At 44.1% G+C, this 21,683-nt stretch overlaps 1 protein-coding gene across 1 annotated transcript in view; it reads left to right on the forward strand.

The window, feature by feature from the left end:
* Window positions 1-21,683, forward strand: part of mtrr (5-methyltetrahydrofolate-homocysteine methyltransferase reductase) — a 157,820-nt gene that overhangs the window by 128,042 nt on the left and 8,095 nt on the right. Inside the window, exons 15-16 of the mRNA XM_070880211.1 lie at window positions 10,342-10,434; window positions 12,301-12,483. Coding sequence (XP_070736312.1) covers window positions 10,342-10,434; window positions 12,301-12,483 — 276 coding nt within the window. The remainder of the gene's footprint in view (window positions 1-10,341; window positions 10,435-12,300; window positions 12,484-21,683) is intronic.

Consider the following 21,683-nt stretch of genomic DNA (forward strand, 5'->3'; position numbering starts at 1 on the left):
ATTTGGAGGATGTGACAAAGTGCAAAGAGACACTGGTTTGATGCAAAAGAACTTTGATTTTATTACAATCAAAAAAATTACAAACTTATGATTACTCTAAGAAGAAAGTACAATGTCAAAACTTATTCAAACTTATTAAAGAACAATGCCTCACACTCAGAGGGGGTTACAATAGCTTATAATAACTCTAATAGAGAACAACACATTACATTCAAAGGGGGTTACAGTAGGATTACACCTCCCACCTCCCAATCCCTAATCCTAGCTAGGTTGGGCTCCAGAGCAGGCAGGGACTATGCTTACCAATCCTTTTTGTCAGTTAGCGGTAGATCACGGTTTCGGGGTTCGCTGGATGCAGTAGAGTCTGCTTGCCGTACCCCGAACGTCGGAGAAGACTTCTTACTGCGCAATCTTCAGTTGGGTTGAGTCCGTTGATGCGGTAAGGCACGTTTTGGGTCTATGGGGTAAGTACCTGGTTTTCTTTGTTAGAAATAGGTTTCTACAGTCTTTTTTAGGTAATGTTTTACCCATTGGTAGGTCAGGATTAGATTGTAGAGTGGAAACTTTTCAATTCTTCGTTTTTTTCCCGTTGGAGTTTTGTTTCGAGTTTGGTCGATCGCAGTGGTTTTTCATTGATATCACATTGGTTGTGGTCGGTTGCTGCCGCGGTGGTAGTGTTCTTCCTTCCTTCAGGACTTCGAGGCTGGAGAAGTTAGTTTACAACTGTCGCGTTGGTTTCTCTCCTTGTCTTGACACCAGCATAGTGTGGTACTAGTCTGTCATCTGAGGTAGTAGCAACCTTGTAGCTACTTAGCAACCTAACCTCTGTTGAAAACAGGGGCCAGTTATACGCTTTGAGTGGTTCTAATCTTGGCGCCAAATCAGTTCAGAATTCTTTGTTTAAATTTGGTGGGCTTGATTCTTCTTTGTAATATTTTGGCGGGCTTGTTAAAAGTTAATATGTTTTGGGTGGGTTGATGTTCGAAAACTGTTTCCTGATGGAAATATTAGATTGGCAATTGCAATGTCCTTTTGTGCTTAGTTTTTCGCATACAGGCTGGCTTGGGCCTCTTTGTGATGTATATGCTGAAATTGTTTTCCAGTTTCAGTTGATGGTTAGCTATTTCTGGGCCATATTGTAATGTTAATGTCTCTTGTAGAGAAGGATTCTCAAATACCCATTTCTCCAGACAGGTTACTTTAGTCCTCATACCCAGGTAGTCTCACTAATCAGGTTGTCTCCTGTCAGTCCCTTTTGGCCCGCCCACAGCCTTGAATTTGTCTTGTAAAAGTTCAAAATTCTATTAAAGTTCGTAGTTTCTTCCATAAGCACTTTAGGGTTCCAAACTTTTTGGGAGATAGTCCCAAATTAAATTTCCTTTTGAATGAGCCCAAACACTGAGGGGGCGGGGGGGGGGGGGGGGGGTCTTGTGAATTTTGCATCCCCTTCAAGTACATCCGAACTCCCCCGAGGTTGATGCACAGCAGCCTTTTCAAAGATGCGACGTGTGATGTAGAGCATGGCGTCCATAACGATTTGATTCGTTCCGGTTAGTTCCACTTTTTCTGGCCGTTTTTTTTGGGCGAGCGATATTGTGGGCAATATGTATGCGAGGTGGTGAAAGTAATGCTGGGTGATCTCGTGGCCACTAGTTTCAGTATATAAGCCCTTTACGACAAAAAAAAGTGGGCAGGCGGTATTATTAAATCTCGGTGTTAAATCAGTGCGGAAATTAACGCTGGGCGATATTGTGGGCATTGATTTTGCCCACTCTGATGAATCCGCCCCAAAAAAATGGGCGGGCGGTATTATTTTTTTCCCAGCGTTAAGCCCATGGGGAAAGTAATGCTCGACAAGTTTCCTAAAAATGCCTGTCAGTTTCCATTTTGTGCCAAAATGGGCGATACATGGGCATTATACGTCATTTCAGTGGTAAAATGGGCGTGAAGCATGCAAAAAAAGTGGAGGTTCTAGATCCTAGTCTCTCTACATGAAGAAAATATTTGTCTTTCTCAGTTCCAGTCCCTTTTCTCCTCAAAGTGCCCAGTGCCATTTTCCTGCACACAAGGAGTGCCATATAAATACATGTCCATTGGTGAGACAACTTTGTGGTTCATTTCAACACAAGGATGAATGATTCTGTTCTGACTGATAAATGCTAGACTTACTGATTTTTAACAGATGTCCACCTTACGGCACCTTCAGGAATACCAATGTCTGATACTTGCCTGACAATATTCCCAATCAAGTCAAAGGCCCAACTACCAAAAAATCTTGAACTCTGCAGCATCTGAATAATAAATTTTAACACCTGCAGATTTTTTTGAATTATTAATTTAGGGTGCAGTATTAGAGAAATGTGAACTGGATGATGACAAAGGGCAGTTCAAGGCCAATTAGTGATGGGTAATAAATGCTGACCTTGCCAGCGACGCCCACATCCCGTGAACAAATTTTTTTAAAGTGTAGCTTTATCCACTTCTCTGTTGATTATGTTCAGATTTAGCTGGGAATTGGAAGCGAGATATTATAATAAAATACAAGTGGCTTAGTGTGGATTTCCCGTCCTAGTTTCCCCCTCTCCCTCCTTTTTAAAGTGGCGTGTATGGGTTCTGCTGAGTTGCCCTCTGCAGCAGTACAACTGTGATTGAAACGTCAGCAGAGTAGGAGCTAGGATCTTAGTACCACCAGTTGTAACATGATGGGCAGTACCGCCTGCCACATTATGGTCTCCAATTTATTTTGTTGAAAAACAATAAAATTAGATTCGGTATATGTGTACTGGGAATATACATATATAGAAACCTAGAAATTTACAGCGCAGAAGGAGGCCATTTCGGCCCATCGTGTCCACGCCGGCTGATAAAGAGCCGCACAGCCCTTGGTCAGCAGTATGAATAATAACAGAAATGCAAAGAGCACCCAGCCCAACCAGTCCGCCTCACACAACTGCGACACCCCTTATACTGAAACATTCTACACTCTTCACCCAAACCGGAGCCATGTGATCGCGTGGGAGAGGCAAAAACCAGATTTAAAAACCCAGGCCAATTTAGGGAGAAAAAATCTGGGAAAATTCCTCTCTGATCCATCCAGGTGAACGACACTAATCCAGGAGATCACCCCGGCCGTATTCTATTCCCTGCAGTACTTACCATTATATCTGCGCCGTCCAACAAAAGGTCACCCAGTCTATTCCCAATTACCAGCTCTAGGTCTGTAACCCTGCAGGTTACGGCACTGTAAGTGCCCATCCAACCATCTCTTAAAAGTGGTGAGGATTTCTGCATGCACCACTCTTCCAGGCAGCGAGTTCAAGATCCCCATAACCCTCTATTGTAAAGAAGCCCACCTCAAATCCCCTCTAAACCTTTCACCAACCACCTTAAAACTATGCCCCCTCCTAATAAACCTCTCCACCAATGAAAATAGACCCTTACTAGACACTATGTCCAGGCCCCTCAATATTTTGTACACCTCGATGAGGTCTCTCAACCTCCTCTGTTCCAATGAGAACAAACCCAGCCTATCCAATCTGTCCTCATAACTAAGATTCTCCATTCCAGGCAGCATCCTAGTAAATCTCCTCTGCACCCTCTCTAGTGCAATCACGTCCTTCCTATAATACAGCGACCAGAACTGCACGCAGTACTCCAGCTGTGGCCTAACCAAAGTATTATACAATTTAAGCATAACCTCCCTGCTCTTGTATTCTATGTCTCGGCCAATAAAGGCAAGCATTCCGTATGCCTTCTTAACCACCTTATTCACCTGAGCTACTTTCAGGGATCTGTGGCCAAGCACTCCAAGGTCCCTTTGTTCATCTACACTAGTAAGTGGCCTACCGCTTAATGTGTACACCCTTATTAGCTGTCCCAAAGTGCATCACCTCACACTTCTCTGAATTAAATTCCATTTACCACTGCTCTGCCCACCTGACCAGTAGATTGATATCCTACTGCAGCCCATGACTTTCCTCTTCATTATCAACCACACAACCAATTTTAGTGTCATCTGCAAACTTCTTAATCATACTCCCTATATTCAAATCTAAATCGTTGATCTATACCACAAAAAGCAAGGGACCCAGTACTGAGCCCTGCGGAACCCCACTGGAAACATCCTTCCAGTCACACAAACATCCATCAATCATTACCCTTTGCTTCCTACCTCTAAGCCAATTTTGGATCCAACTTGTCACTTTGCTCTGAATCCCATGGGCTTTAATCTTCATGACCAGTCTACCATGTGAGACCTTATCAAAAGCCTTGCTAAAGTCCATATATACTACATTGTACGCACTACCCTCATCGACCCTCCTGGTTACCTCCTCAAATAATTCAATCACGTTAGTCAAACACGATCTTCCCTTAACAAATCCGTGCCGACTGTCCCTAATTAATCCTTGCCTTTCCAAATGCAGATTTATCCTGTCTTTCAGGATTTTTTCCATTAATTTTCCCACCACTGAGGTTAGGCTGACAGACCTGTAATTACTCAGCCTATCTCTTTATCCCTTCTTAAACAAGGGTACTACATCAGCAGTCCTCCAATCCTCTGGCACCCTGCCCAGATCCAAAGAGGACTGGAAAATGATGGTCAAGGCTTCTGCTATTTCCTCCTTTACTTCGCTCAGCAGCCTGGGATGCATTTTCATCCGGGCCTGGGGACTTATCTACTTTCAAAGCTGCTAAACCCCTTAATACTTCCTCTCTCACTATATTTATTTCATCCAGAATATCACATTCCTCCTCGATAGCAGTATCTGCATTACCCCTTTCCTTTGTGAAAACGGATGCAAAGTATTCGTTAAGAACCCTACCAACATCTTCCGCCTCCACACAAAGATTACCCTCATGGTCTCTAATAGGCCCTACCCTTTTACCCTTAGTTACCCTCTTAATATATTTATAGAACATCTTGGGGTTTTCCTTAATTTTACTGGCCAAGAATTTCTCGTGCTCTCTCTTAGCATTCCTAATATCCTTTTTAATTTTTCCTCTTCACTTTCTATATTCCTCTAAAGATTCTAAAGTATTTAGCCATTGGTATATGACATAAGCGCCCCTTTTTTTCTTAATCCTCCCCTGTAAGTCCCTAGACATCCACGGGGGCTCTAGAATTATTTTTCCCAGCCTTTTTCTTTAAGGGCACATGTTTGGCCTGAGCCTTCCAGATCTCCTTGAATGTCTTCCACTGTTCTGACACTGATTTACCCACAAGTAGCTGTTTCCAGTCCACTAAGGCTAAATCACTCCTTAAATTAGCAAAATTAGCTTTTCCCCAATTCGGAACTTTTATTCCAGGCCTATTCTTGTCCTTATCCATAACTAACTTGAATCTGACTGAATTATGGTCACTGGCACCCAAGTGCTTCCCCACTAATACTCCTTCAACCTGCCCAGCTTCATTCCCCAAAACTAAATCCAAGACCACCCCCTCTCGTGTTGGGCTTGCTACATACTGACTAAAAAAAGTCCTCTTGAATGCATTTCAAGAATTCCGCATCCTCTATACCCTTCACACTAAATTTGTCCCCAATCAATATTTGGGTAGTTAAAATCCCCTACTATTACTACCCTATGGTTTTTGGACTTCACAGCAATTTGCCTACATATTTGCTCCTTTATCTCCCTCCCACTGTTTGGTGGTCTATAATGCACGCCCAGCAGTGTGATTGCCCCTTTTTTATTTTTCAATTCGACTCGCATGGCCTCATTTGATCCCGCTAAGATATCATCCCTCCTCACTGATGTAATAGTTTCTTTAATCAGTACCGCAACCCCCCCCCCTTTTTACCCCCCTCTCTATCTTGTCTAAAAGTCCTGCAGCCAGGAATATTGATCTGCCAAACCTGCCCCTCTTTCAGCCATGTTTCTGTAATGGCTATAATTTCATACTCCCAAGTGTCTACCTGTGCTCTTGGCTCATCAGCCTTATTTGCTATATTCCTTGCATTAAAGTATATACCATTCAGCACAGGAAGACCTCCTTGTTTACTACATACTAAGCCCTGTTTTCTCTGTCTTACAGATTCGCTTTCTACATTCTTGATATCCAATTTCTGCTTTACTTCCCTTTTGAATTCGTTCTCAGGTTCCCATCCCCCTGCCAAGCTAGTTTAAACTCTCCCCAACAGCACCAGCAAAACTCCCCACGAGGATATTAGTCCTGCCACTTTTGAGGTGGCAACCCGTCCAGTTTGTACAGGTCCCATCTCCCCCAGAAGCGTTCCCAATGCCTCAATAATTTAAAGCCCTCTCTCCTACACCAACTTTCCAGCCACGTGTTCATCCTCTCTATCCTTCTATTCTTGTACTTATTAGCACGTGGCACTAGTAGTAATCTGCAGATTACTACCTTTTGAGGTCCTACCCTTTTAATTTTCTTCCTAGCTCCCTGAATTCTTCCTGTAGGACCTCATCCCTCATTTTACCTATGTCGCTATATATATGGGTTGACCTTGATTAAACTTATGCCATTGTTATAAGAACATAAATACATAAGAAATAGGAGCAGGAGTATGCCATTTGGTCCCTTGAGCCTGCTCTGCCATTCAATAAGATCATGGCTGATCTGATCATGGACTCAACTCCACTTTCCTGCCCGCTCCCCATAACCTTTTACTCCTTTATCGCTCAAAAATCTGTCTATCTCCGCCTTAAATATATTCAATGACCCAGCCTCCACTGCTCTCTGGGGCAGAGAATTACATAGATTTACAACCCTCTGAGAGAAGAAATTTCTCCTCATCTCAGTTTTAAATGGGTGGCCCCTTATTCTAAGACTATGTCCCCTAGTTTTAGTTTCCCCTGTGAGTGGAAATATCCTCTCTGCATCCAACTTGTCGAGCCTCCTCATTATCTTATATGTTTCAATAAGATCACCTCTCATTCTTCTGAACTCCAATGTGTATAAGCCCAACCTACTCAACCTATCCTCATAAGTCAACCCCTCATCTTTGGAATCAACCTCGTGAACCTTCTCTGAACAGCCTCCAATGCAAGTATATCCTTCCTTAAATACGGAGACCAAAACTGTAAGCAGTACTCCAGGTGTGGCCTCACCAATACCCTGTACAGTTGTAGCAGGACTTCTCTGCTTTGATATTCTATCCCCCTTGCAATAAAGGCCAACATTCGATTTACCTTCCTGATTACTTGCTGTAACTGCACACTAACTTTTTGTGTTTCATGCACAAGGACCCCCAGGTCCCTCTGTACTGCAGCACTTTGCAATTTTTCTCCATTTAAATTATAATTTGCTTTTCTATTATTTCTGCCAAAGTGGATAACCTCACATTTTCCCACATTATACTCCATGTATATATGACTATACTATGGAATTTTCAGACTATATTTACATTCATATTTTAACACTTGTTTGAATCTGAAGATGTTGTCAGTTTTCTCCCTTAACCTCCTCTCTTGAAAGCAATGGCCTTGAATTCACGGTCGGTGGCATAGCTAAGGCGCACGCCACCAACCTAGCTAGGAAATCCGCACTTGCCTCGTGTGAATCCTCCCTTTAAGAACATACATTCAATTGCTGCAGAGTTGTGCGCAGTGTCGTGCTCCACGAAGCCCAGGAATGCACCATTGATCGTGTGGGGCAGTGCGCCTTTCATTTTCTGAAACTTGGGTAATTGCCAATCCAATACTCCCAAAGTGAAATTCTGGGTAAACGGGTAATGCGACCTGTGTGGTGTTCATTGAACAAACTTTTTATGTTGGAAATCCAAATTTTTGTGATGCCTATGTAACCCAAATTCCCTGTGTCCACTGCATGTGCATTTTGGCTGCCACTCTGAACCCGTGCTCATCACTTCTATCTCCCTTTTTCTTTCTCTTGGGCCCTTCTCTCCTGTCTCCTCCACCCAGTCATGCCATCTTTCATTTCTCCCTTCTTTGGTACTTTTCCATTCCCCCTCCCCATTCAAATCTCTATCCCAACGAATCAGTACCACTCTACTTTCATAGTCTCCTGATATCCCAGGTCTCACTTCCTCCTTGGATAACTCGCAGCAAAGGGGCAATTTTTACTCTACGCCCAAAGGAAACTGAAACTGACCAGATGAGCAGTTTAAATCACCCGAGGAACTCGCCCGCCAATGTCCTCTCTCTCCCCGCAGCCTACGCTTTTAACTAGTTCTTCTAAGGGCATACAGTTAAGGCCCGGGAACTAAAATCTCCTTGGCCTCATACTGACTGGGTCAGGATTGTTTGCTTTCTGCACCAGGGCTCTACCCTCTGTGCCTCACTTGGCATCCGTCAAAGGGCCCATCAGGACACCTGTTATTGCCTCCTTACGAGCAGTAACCCCAATTGCCCCATCCTCCTCTCTTGCTGAACTTCCCCCCCCCCCCCATTGCACCCACTGTGGGCTAATCTCACAAACCTCTTTCCTGTCTGGCTTACCCTACCCAGCAATGCTCACTTGGACTCTGCCAGTGTATCAGTCGGCCCTCTCCCATTGTCCAGCTCAGAGGGACTGCCCTGGCTTGGTTCCACATTTACCTATCTAATAACAGCCAGAGCATCTCCAGCAATGGTTTCTTTTCCTGCAAATGCATCATTACTCTGGAGTCTCCCAAGAATCTATCTTTGGCTCCTTCTTCTTCCTCATCTACATGCTGCCCCTTGGCGACATCATCCTAAAACCTGGGTCAGGTTCCACATCAACACTGATGACTCCTGGCTTCTCCCATCATTTCCATTTCCCTCACTGTCTCAGGTTGAACCAGACTGTTCACAACCTCAAGAGTTTTACTCACCCCTGCGCTGAGCTTCTAACCTTCCATCACAACGACCACTCACTTCCATGTCCGTAATATGGCTTGGCTCCATCCCTGTCTCAGCGCATCTGCTGCTGAAATCATCTTCCATGCCTTTGCCACCTCCAGACTCGATTATTCCAACTGTGGCCTCTTGAGGACCCCAATATCCCTTTGCACCACTATTGGCAACCTTGCTTTCAACCATCTAGGCCCTACACTCCGGCGTTCCCTCCAAAAACCTCCCTAACTCCCTCTTTTGATTTAAGACCCTCCTTAAAACCCACCTCTTAAACCAAGCATTGAGTTATCCCTCCTAATATGTCCTTTGACTCTGCATCAATTTTTGTCTGATTATACTTCTGCGAGACAGCTTTGGATGTTTTCTATAATAAAGGTGTTATATAAATGCAAGTCGTTAATGTTGTTGCTCTTTTCTCATTATAGCTGTTCTTCCTAAAAAGTCTCTGTCCCCATTCATCCCAGCATTTTAAGTAACAACTCTGTAGCTGCTCACATGTTTTAAATGCCTACAGGCAAAAATTGCACAGACAAGAAAATTAGCATTGTGGTATCAAAGAATTAGGCAGACAAGTTTTCATTTTTAAAAAAAATGAGTACCTGATTGTTAATGACTCAACTGTCAATATTAAGGTTTTACTCAAACAAAAATCATGGTTTTATTACATGCCAGTGGAGCTTTGAGAGGATGTGGCTGGTGGGACCATGGCAGTTAGTGTGGTTAAAGACACAAGCTGTGGCAATTAGAATCATTTGAAGATTGTGGAAGGTTGCATATAAAAGTAATCTCTTAAATCTGAAATGTTTGGATGTTGAGGTAGAAATTAAGTAGTTCAATATATTTGGTTATTTATTATACAGTGAAGTTAAAAGTAATGTACTGACAGCTCTCCAGATGGATCAGTGAGTTTATTGAGTGTAGCTGAGTCATACAGACCAGATCACCTCTCAGTATTGACTTAGCTGATCTCGGCTGAGGCTGCAATATTTGTCCTACATTTGGCCTTGACGTGTGATTTGGGAGGGGAGAAGTGACCAGGTTTCCTACTCCTGATAACTGCACAACTACTCCCTCAGCGTGTGAGTATATTGCTGTCTGCTGAGGACAGCGTTGAGTTCAGTTGTGATGCTGTCCACAGCCAAGCAGCCTGCTGAGACTCGAACGCACCTGAATAATGGTCATTTGGGTGAGGCACTGCAAGACAGTCGTGGAACATCCTTGCGTGGGGAGAAGAAAATATTAGCCAGAAAAGAATGTCTGTTTATTTCTTGCAACATTTTCAAGAATCTATGACAGCAACTTGTATTTATATACTGCCATTAAAGTAGTAAAACATCCCAAGGCGCTTCACAGGAGCATTATCAAACAAAATTTGACACCGAGCCACATAAGGAAATATTAGGACAGATAAGAAGTAGGTTTTAAAGGAGGAAAGAGAGGCGGGGATGTTTAGGGAGGGAATTCCGGAGCTTGGGGCCTTGGCAGCTGAAGGTTTTTAAACTATTTTAAGTTCTGTTTTCTTAGTCTGCTGGCTTTCCGTTTCAGACAAAAACAAAGGGAAGAGAATCCTGACTCTATTTTGGGGGAAACTTGGCTTTTCTATGGCTGCCGACATCGTGATCGAGACTATCTATTTCGGTAAATACAGTGTTATGATTCTTTATTTCTTAATCCTTTGTAACTGAATATCCATTTACAGAGTAACTTGGGGCATAGTGCAGATTCAATACATTATTTTTCTGCACTGTTCTATGCACAAACCTCAATTTGAACCCTTCAAATAATGACTTATTCACTTGTACTTTCAAAATACTCCCTTTTCATCGATTACAGGAACCAAAATTCTATTCACATCCTCCAATGCTAAGTATAATTCCGTCCGGTTAGAAAACTTTGAGAATTTCTAGACTGTATTTTTCACTTGCAGTGTTTTTTTCAGCATGAAATGGAAAACCACATTTTAAAAGCTTTCTGATTTTAGGGTTAAATTTGATCAAGCCTGATAATTATCCCACAAAAGATTAATTCCAAAATTGGGGGTCAAACCTGCTGAAACAGAATTGTTCACATTGAAGCACTGCAATTCTGGTGTGAAGTACCGAGCGCTTTACCTTGTCTCCGTGCCAGTGGGCAGTATAGACATAGAGCTCACCTTCACCCACCTGTGGCAGACTGCTGAGCGAAGTTTCACTGGGTGGATGGGTTGAGGATTTAGCTAATGATGCACACCAACATTCTTCTACTGTATACTTTGTGAAGAGAATTGTAAGTTTTTATTATTAAGACTTTTTTCCTTTCAAAATTGATTTACTGATTAAGCCTCAAGTTTTCTGACTACAAATGTTTTGTTCCATTTTTGTCCTGAAAAATATATATCAGCTGTACTTGATTTCACCTAATTTGGTTTGACTCAAATTAGGGCAACACAAATAGGAAAATTAGTAATTTGTTACTTTCAGTAAATGTTGGTGAGGTAGTTCTAATACCCTCAAGAATTACTTTGAGTCCAAAAATGCAGCCCTGACGTGGTGCAGAGCCACTAGCACCACTGCTCCTGAGGCGTTTGCACCTGAAATGAGCTGACCTTGCCCCTTAAAGTAAAGCCAGCTGATTTACATAATCTGATGCTGCTCACAGTACATAGTGGGCCTACATGAGCAGAGACCAGAATATTGAGCACTGCCTTTTTTTGCAGTTGATGAGGCATAAAGATGCCATTGAAGAATAGACAGTTGGAGGCCAACAGGAAGATGGGTCACAAATTCCCAGCCCTTCCTCATAACATACCTCAGCTGAGGCGACAATTTCAAACAGGTACTTAGTGTCTGGGGCAGCACTCAGTTGCATTATTGAGCTCCACCAAATTATTGAATTAACTTCTGGGGCACAGTTTTTGCACAGGCTCACAGCATGCTATATGCTGCCTATCTACACTGGGTATTGAGTAGGCTTGGGGGTCTCTATATCTGATATGAGGAACTGGTGCCCAATCCGCATCAGCCTAGTCACAGTGAACATTGCATTATCGGCCTCTAATTGTCTTAACAATTGTTCAATTAAACATTAGTGAAATATTTGTACTTTCATATATACTCACTATAATTCTTTTTTAAGTTTTCTGGGGAAAAGAAAAATCTCTTTCCTTAGCATAAATAGTTGTTGTTCATGCACATGGCAGTTTTTATTTGGGACAGAAGTCTTAAAATTCATCTAAAATCTAAAAAGAAAATTGAAACTGCTGGAAATTTGAAACGAAAGCAGAAATGCTGGAAACATTCAGCAGGTCAAGCAGAATTTGTGGAGAGAACAGACAATTTAACGTTTCAGGTGTAGACCTTTTGTCAAATCTGGAAGGTATTACAAATGGATAGAATTTAAAAATGAATAGAACAAAGGGTAGGGAAATATAAGCTCGAAATACACGAGAGGAACTGGAATGAGATATAAAGTACTGAAATGGAAAATGGGAGATGGCAAAATGTATCTTGTTTCTTCTCTCTGCAGAAATGAGTTAAAACATTTTCAAAATAATGGCACCTTAACTCAGCTGAAAGTCTGTTTCTCAAGAGACCTACCCAAGGACACAACAGAAGGAAAACCAAAATATGTTCAACATCTACTCCAGCTTTCGGCTCAAGATGTAACAAAAATGTTGCTGAGTGAAAATGGTTATTTCTATGTCTGTGGGTGAGTAGAAATGGATAGGTTCAAAGTAACGATTCATGTGGCTGTATAATGGAATGTTACAGAATTGCACAGAATGAAACATATAATTCAACCATAATTCTCTCATGAGATAAATATATATGACGATAGCATCTGGGCAGTACTGCATTCCACTCCATAAAGGCGCACAAGACATTTATCAACTGGTGAATAGGTATTCTGTTGAGTATATTCTTCCTGAGGTGGATGATATTGTTGATGCAGAATATCTGAATTGCTCTATCTGTTCTTTGCTCTATCTGTGGTCGGAAAATTTTGGAACCTTTTAATTTAAGCTGAAATGACTAAATATCTCATTTATATGAAGAGAAAATCATTCGAATTGGCGAACATGGAGGGATCTCGGGGTTCAGGTTCACAAGACAATAAAAACAGCACCTTTATGTGGATAAGCCCATTTTTTTTAAAAAGCAAACAGAATACTGGGTCTTATGGCAAGAGGAATAGAATATAAACAGTTGAAATGTAATCGTTATTTTATTAAGACTACAGTTGAAGTACTGTGAAGTTCTGGTCTCCACACTGCAGGAAAGATGTTAAGGCAATAGAGAAAATACAGCACCGATTCACTAGGATGCTGTCTGGTATGAGGAAATGAGGTATGAAGAAAGACTTGAAAAATTTGAGCTGTGTTCATTTAGGAGATTATGGGGTGTTTTGATAGAGCTATTAAAAATTATGAAGGAGTGGGACAAAGTAGATAGGTAGAGACTGTTTCTAAAGGTTGAGGTGTCTAGAACAAAGAGGCATAGATATAATATTAAATGTAAGACATTTAGGACAAAGAGCATGATAAAGCCTTTTTACACAGAATGTTGAGAGTATGGATTTATATTATGGAAATTAGTGATTGAAGCAGAGACCATGTCAACTTTTAAGCATAGGTTAGATAAATGCCACATCCAGGAATGTTTTAATTTTATAAATATATTTCCATGCTATGGTTTAGTATCTTTAGCATTATCTGAATATTAATAACAGAATGTCTGGTTGCTTGGACCATTATTCATTTAGGACCAGGACTCTACGTTCTGCATGGCAATTTTCTTTTGTGGAGTCCCTGAAGCTCTGTGAAGTTAGGGCTAGGGTGGTGGGGCTGGAGTCGGATGTATTTCATAGAAGTGTACAATGTAGACCATGTGAAATAAGAACATAAGAAATAGGAACAGGAGCAGGCCATACGGCCCCTTGAGCCTGCTCCGCCATTCAATAAGATCATGGCTTATCTGATCATGGACTCAGCTCCACTTCCCCGCCTGCTCCCCATAACCCCTTATTCCATTATCATTTAAGAAACTCTATTTCTGTCTTAAATTTATTCAATGTCCCAGCTTCCACAGCTCTCTGAGGCAGCAAATTCCACAGATTTACAACCCTCAGAGAAGAAATTTCTCCTCTGTTTTAAATGGGCGGCCCCTTATTCTAAGATTATGCCCTCTAGTTCTAGTCTCCCCCATCAGTGGAAACACCCTCTCTGCATCCACCTTGTCAAGCTCCCTCATAATCTTATATGTTTCGATAAGATCACCTCTCATTCTTCTGAATTCCAATGAGTAGAGGCCCAACCTACTCAACCTTTCCTCATAAATCAACCCACCCATCTCTGGAATCAACCTAGTGAGCCTTCTCTGAACTGCCTCCAAAGCAAGTATATCCTTTCGTAAATATGGAAACCAAAACTGCACGCAGTATGACTCAACAACTTTCTGTGGCAGAGAATTCCACAGGTTCACCACTCTCTGGGTGAAAAAGTTTCTCCTCATCTCGGTCCTATATGGCTTTACCCCTTATCCTTAGACTATGTCCCCTGGTTCTGGAACTTCCCCAACATTGGGAACATTCTTCCTGCAGCTAACTTGTCCAGTCCCGTCAGAATTTTAGACGTTTCTATGAGATCCCTTCTCATTCTTCTAAATTCCAGTGAGTATAAGCCTAGCCAATCCAGTCTTTCCTCATATGTCAGTCCTGCCATCTAGGGAATCAGTCTGGTGAGCCTTCGCTGCACTCCCTCAATAGCAAACAAGTCCTTCCTCAGATTAGGAGACCAAAACTGCACACAATTCTCAAGGTGTGGCCTCACCAAGGCCCTGTACAACTGCAGCAAGACCTCCCTGCTCCTATACTCAAATCCCCTCGCTATGGAGGCCAGCATGCCATTTGCTTTCTTTACTGCCTGCTGTACCTGATGTCTACCTTCAAAGACTGATGTAACATGACACCCAGGTCTTGTTGCACCTCCCTTTTTACTAATCTGTCACCATTCAAATAATAATCTGCCTTCCTGTTTTTGCCACCAAAGTAGATAACCTCATATTTATCCACATTATACTGCATCTGCCATGCATTTGCCCACTCACCTAACCTGTCTAAGACACCTTGCAGCCTCTTAGCATCCTCCTTGCAGCTCACACTGCCACCCAACTTGGTGTCATCTGCAAACTTGGAGATATTACATTCAATTCCTTAATGTATATTGTAAATAACTGGGGTCCCAGCACTGAACCCGGCAGCACCCCCACTAGTCACTGCCTGCCATTCTGAAAAGGACCTGTTTATTCCCACTCTTTGCTTCCTGTCTGCCAACCAGTTCTCTATCCACGTCAATACATTACCCCCAATACCATGTGCCTTAATTTTGCACACTAATCTCTTGTGTGGGACCTTGTCAAAAGCCTTTTGAAAGTCCAAAAACACCACATCTACTGGTTCTCCCTTATCCATTCTACTAGTTACATCCTCAAAAAAAATGTAGAAGATTTGTCAAGCATGATTTCCCTTTCATAAATCCATGCTGACTTGGACCGATCCTGTCACTGCTTTCCAAATGCGCTGCTATTTCATCTTTAATAATTGATTTCAACATGTCAGGCTAACCGGTCTATAATTCCCTATTTTCTCTCGCCCTCCTTTTTTTAAAAGTGGGGTGACATTAGCTACCCTTTCCCGTATATCCTTCCTGAATATTGAATACCCGTTGATGTTGAGTTCCCAGCCTTGGTTACCCTGAAGCCATGTCTCCATAATCCCAATTACATCATATCCGTTAACAGCTATCTGCGCAGTTAATTCATCCACCTTATTATGAATGCTCCTCGCATTGAGACTCTGAGCCTTCAGGCTTGCTTTTTCAACACTCTTTGTCCTTTTAGAATTATGTTGTAATGTGGCACTTTTTGATTTTTGCCCTTGATTTCTCGGCCCTCCACTCTTGTTTTTCTCCTTCCTACCTTTTGCTTCTGCCCCCTTTTTACTTCCCTCTGCCTCCTTGCATTGATTCCCATCCCCCTGCCATTTTACTTTAAATCCTCCCCAACAGGACTAGCAAACACTCTGCCTAGGACATTGGTTCCGGCCCTGCCCAGGTGCAGACCGTCCGGTTTGTACTGGTCCCACCTCCGCCAGAACCGGTTCCAATGTCCCAGGAATTTGAATCCCTCCCTTTTGCACCATTCCTCAAGCCACGTATTCATCTGAGCTATCCTGCGATTCCTACTCTAACTAGCACATGGCACTGGTAGCAATCGTGAGATTACTACCTTTTGAGATCCTACTTTTTTAATTTAACTCCGAGCTCCCTAAATTCAGCTTGTAGGACCTCATCCCTTTTTTTTTTTTACCTATATCGTTGGTACCTATATGCACCACAACAGCTGGTCATTCACCCTCCTCCTCCAGAATGCACTGCAGCCGCTCCGAGACATCCTTGACCCTTGCACCAGGGAGGCAACATACCACCCTGGAGTCTTATTTGCAGCTGCAGAAATGCCTATCTATTCCCCTTACAATAGAATCTCCTATCACTATAGCTCTCCCATTCTTTTACCTGCCCTCCTGTGCAGCAGAGCCACCCACGGTGCTATGGATTTGGCTGCTGCTGCCTTCCTCTGATGAGCCACCTCCCTCAACTGTACCCAAAACGGTGTATCTGTTTTGGAGGGAGGGGCCCCCTGCAATACCTGCCTTCCCTTGCTCTTCCCTATCTGGCTGTGCAACCTTTACCTGCAGTGTGACCAACTCACTAAACGTGCTATTCACGACATCCTCAGCATCGTGGATGATCCACAGTGAATCCATGTGCAGCTCCAGTGCCACAATGCGGTCTGTCAGGAGCTACAGCTGGACACACTTCCTGCGCACATAGTAGTGTCCCTGATTTCCCACATGGCACAGGAGGAGCATGACACGGGTCTGGGCTCTCCTGTCATGACTTAACCTTAGATTAACTTAATTTGTAACAATGCCAAAGGTTTCTTACTGCTAAGAAAAATAAAAGATCAAATACTCATCAACCGGCCAATCACTTATCCGCTTGGTGGTGACGTCTCACTTTGATTTCTTCTTACTTCTTTGTTTACCTTCTGCCCCTGCCCCTGCTAGCCTCCCCCGACTCTCGGGCCTTTATAGGCCGCTCAACTGCCCGAACTCCCGCTCCTGTGGCCACCTCCTCCGACTCTCGGGCCTTTATAGGCTGCTCGACTGCCCGAATTCCCGCTCCTGTGGCCGCCTCCTCCGACTCTCGGGCCTTTATATTTCAATCCCCTGATTTTTCTCAGTTCCAGGGACTTGAGCGATTTCAAGAGGACATAAACAGGCTGGTGGAATGGGCGGACACGTGGCCAATAAAATTTAACGCAGTAAAGTGCAAAGTGATACATTTTGGTAGAAAGAATGAGGAGAGGAACTATAAACTAAAGGATACAATCCTAAAGGGGGTGCATGAACAGAGAGACCTAGGGCTAGAATTTCCAAACAATCTGCCAGTGCCTGATTGCTGCCCAAAATACCGTTAAGATTTCCAAAATTATCGCTGACAAAAAAGAAAAAAAATCAGCCCAGGAAAAAAAATGGGCATTGCACCCCGATTCTCAGTGAAAAATGGAATCTTGGGCTGATTGGGCGGTTCTTAAAAAAAAAAATGGGCAATAATTACTTAAATTACTAAAAATTTACACCGAGACTGCGGGTTGGGCCTAGGAGGAGAAAAATAGAAAAAAATTTTTTCAAAAAATAAAAAATCATAAAACATTCTTGGGACCCTTTTCACTTAAATCACTACAAGAGAATTTTAAAATAATTAGTAGTAAATCAATTACTGACCTTTTTATTGCAGGGCTACTTACCTACCGCCCAACTCCGCTGATTCTCGTGGGCGTTTTTTTTACCTACGGGTCACCGATGAACCAAAAATCGCACCATGGTGATCCATGGATGGTGCACGCCAGCAGACTGCTCCCCAGCGGTACTTTGAAACTGCCAGCGGAACTCCGCTGAGTAATTTTTCACCGAAAGGTTCTCGCCCAAAATGGCCAATACCGTCGAGAAACCGGGCTTTGAAGCACTTGAAATTCTAGCCCCTAGGGCTTTATGTGCACAAATCGTTGAAGGGCAGGTCAGCGTGAGAAAGCAATTAAAAAAGCTTACAGGATCCTGGACTTCATGAATAGGGTTCTAGAGGACAAAAGCGTGGATATTATGATGAACCTGTATAAAACACTGGTTCGGCCTTAACTGGAGTATTGTGTCCAATTCTGGGCACCGCACTTGAGGAAGGATGTGAAGACCTTAGAGGGGGCGCAGAAAAGATTTATAAGAATGATTCCAGGGATGAAGGACTACAGTTATGTGGATAGACTGGAGAAGCTGGGATTGTTCTCCTTAGAGTAGAGAAGATTGAGAGGAGAGTTGATAGAGGTTCAAAATCATGAGGGACAGAGTAGATAGAGAGAAACTGTTCTCATTGGCAGAAGGGTTGAGAACCAGAGGAGACAGATTTAAGGTGATTGACAAAAGAACCAAAGGCGACATAAGAAAAAACCTTTTTATGCAGCGAGTGGCTAGTGTTATGTTCTAAATAAAGTAATGTAACTGAGTACTGTAGATGTGAGTAAGTGTGGCCTTAGTTCCTTTATTCTAACTCCAGAGTCCTGGTACAGCATGGGAGGCCTGCTTATATACAGTGCTCCCAAGGGATGCTGGGGTCCCTTGGGACTCCAACAGGTACGCCCTCTGGTGGCGGTATAATACGGGTTACATATGACTGCATACATAACATCACTCCCTCCCAAAATCAATAGTACACTTATCTACAGGGTGAGACGATCCGGGGTCTTTCGCTCCCTAGTCGATCGTCTCGGTACAAATGCAGGTGTAGATGAGTTGGTTAGTTCTTAGCTGGGCTGCTGGGGATGGTGAGTTCAGCTTTGTGGTCGACCGTGATGTCGGTTGCCACGTGTGAGTGTGTCGGAGGGTTGAAGTTGGTGGTGAACTCTTTGGCTTACTCGTGGCTGTCTGTGAATCGCAGTTTGGTTATGTCCAAATGCTTTCTGCAAGTTAGTCCATTTGCTTTCTGCAAGTTAGTCCATTTGCGAGTTTGACATGAGACACCCTACTCCCTTCTTTGGCTATGACAGTGCCAGCAAGCCATTTTGGACCATGTCCATAGTTGAGTACAAATACATAGAAACATAGAAAATAGCTGCAGGAGTAGGCCATTCGGCCCTTCGAGCCTGCACCGCCATTCAATAAGATCATGGCTGATCATTCCCTCAGTACCCCTTTCTTGCTTTCTCTCCATACCCCTTGATCCCCTTAGCCATATCTAACTCCCTCTTGAATATATCCATGAACTGGCATCAACAACTCTGTGGCATGGAATTCCACAGGTTAACTACTCTCTGGCCCCAAGTTTCGACATGATTTGCTCCTGATTTTTAGGAGCAACTGGTGTAGAACGGAGTATCTTAGAAATCGGAATTCTCGCCATTTAGTTTGCTCCAGTTCTAGTCGGTTAGAACAGTTTCACTTTGGAACAGAATTTTTTTTTCAAAAGGGGGCGTGTCCGGCCACTTACGCCTGATTTCAAAGTTTCGGCAGTGAAAACTTACTCCAAACTAACTTAGAATGGAGTAAGTGAAGAATTTTGTACGCTCGAAAAAACCTTTAGAAAATCAGGCGTAGGTTAAAAATCAGGCGTAGGAAATGGGGGGGGGGGGGTTTAAAGGGAAGTTTACAAACATTAAACACTTCAGTTTTACAAATAAAGAGCCATCATCAATAATAAATGATAAAAACATCAATAAATCAACCAATAAATCAATCAAAAAAATTAATAAATAATTAAATTTTAAAAAATCAATAAATAAAACATTTTCTACTTACCGACTGCAGCACCGGGAGCCCTCTAGCGTGCTGGGATGCCCCCCCCCCCCCACCCAGCGTGTCTCTGTCAGTGTCTCTATCTCTCTGTCTGTCTGTCTGTATGTGTGTCTCTCACTCTCTGTCTGTCAGTGTCTGTGTTTCTGACAGCGAGGGGAGGGGGGTAGAGGGAGAGAGGAGAGGTGGGGGAGGAGGAGAAGGGGGGGGGAAGGAGATTGGGGGGGGGGGAGAGGAGAAGGGGGAGGGAGGCTGAATAGGCCGGGCCCAAGACTTCGGGCAGGGCCCGTCCCCAGCACCAGATTTACAGGTAGGTGGCGTTGGGTCGAGTCGGGGGGAGCGCGGGTCGGGGGGTGGTGGGAGGGAGGTTGGTTCGGTTCGGGTCGGGGGGAGGGAGGGAGAGGGAGGTCAGGTCGGGTCCAGTCGGGGGGGGGCGGGGGGAAGCGAGTGTCTGGTCCGGTCCAGGGGCGGGGGGGGAAGCGGGAGTCGGGTAGGGGGCTGGGGCGGGGGGAGTGGAAGCGGGAGTCGGGGCGGGGGGGGGAAAGCGGGAGTCGGGTCGGTGTCGGGGGCGGATCCGGTCCGGGGGGAGGGGGCGAGGAGCGGGAGTCGGGTCCAGTCCGGAGGCGGGAAGCGGGAGTCGAGTTGGGTCGGGAGGAAGCAGGAGCTGGCCGTGGGAGGAGCCTTATTCACGCAGCCCCAGTGAGGCCATTCGGCCAGGGCTAGGGGCTGCGTGCTTCGGGCCCCTCCCACACAGTTTTGGGCGCCTGGAGCTACTGCACTTGCGTGCCCACTGTAGCGCGCATGTGCAGAGGTCCCGGCACTGTTTTCAGCGCAGGGACCTAGCTCCGCCCCCTACAGCTCCTGCTGCGCTGCGCTGAGCTGCAAACGACCTGCAGGGAGCTGGAGAATCTGGAAGTTGTTTTTAGGCGCACTTTGTGGCGCGAGAAACGGGCGTCCAGGTCAGGACTGCGCCATTCTAGGTGCGGCTCAAAACTTGGGCCTTCTGAGTGAAGAAGTTTCTCCTCATCTCAGTCCTAAATGGCCTACCCCTTATCCTAAGACTATGTCCCCTGGCTCTGGACCTCCCCAACATCGGGAACATTTTTCCTGCATCTAACCTGTCCAGTCCCGTCAGAATCTTATGTGTTTCTATGAGATCCCCTCTCATCCTTCTAAACTCCAGTGAATAAAGGCCCAGTTGATCCAGTCTCTCCTCATATGACAGTCCAGCCATCCCTGGAATTAGCCTGGTGAACCTTCGCTGCACTCCTTCAATAGCAAGAACGTCCTTCCTCAGATTAGGAGACCAAAACTGAACACCATATTCCAGGTGAGGCCTCACTAAGGTCCTGTACAACTGCAGTAAGACCTTCCTGCTCCTATACTCAAATCCCCTAGCTATGAAGGCCAACATACCATTTGCTGCCTTCACCGCCTGTTGTACCTGCATGCCAACCTTCAATGACTGATGAACCAGGACATCCTGGTCTCGTTGCACCTCCCCTTTTCCTAATCTGCCGCCATTCAGATAATATTCTGCCTTCGTGTTTTTACCCTCAAAGTGGATAACCTCACATTTATCCACATTATACTGCATCTGCCATGCATTTGCCCACTCACCTAACCTATCCAAGTCACCCTGCAGCCTCTTAGCGTCCCCCTCACAGCTCACACCGTCACCCAGTTTAGTGTCATCTGCAAACTTGGAGATATTACAATCAATTCCTTCATCCAAATTGTTAATGTATATTGTAAAGAGCTGGGGTCCCAGCACTGAGCCCTGCGGCACTCCACTAGTCACTGCCTGTCATTCTGAAAAGGACCTGTTTATCCCGACTCTGCTTCCTGTCTGCCAACCAGTTCTCTATCCACGTCAGTACATTACCCCCAATACGAGGCGCTTTGACTTTGCACACCAATCTCTTGTGCGGGACCTTGTCAAAAGCCTTTTGAAAATCCAAATGCACCACATCCACTGGTTCTCCCTTGTCCACTCTGCTAGTTACATC

The sequence above is a fragment of the Pristiophorus japonicus genome, chromosome 5 (genome assembly GCF_044704955.1).
Source record: "Pristiophorus japonicus isolate sPriJap1 chromosome 5, sPriJap1.hap1, whole genome shotgun sequence".
Classification (NCBI taxonomy): domain Eukaryota; kingdom Metazoa; phylum Chordata; class Chondrichthyes; family Pristiophoridae; genus Pristiophorus; species Pristiophorus japonicus.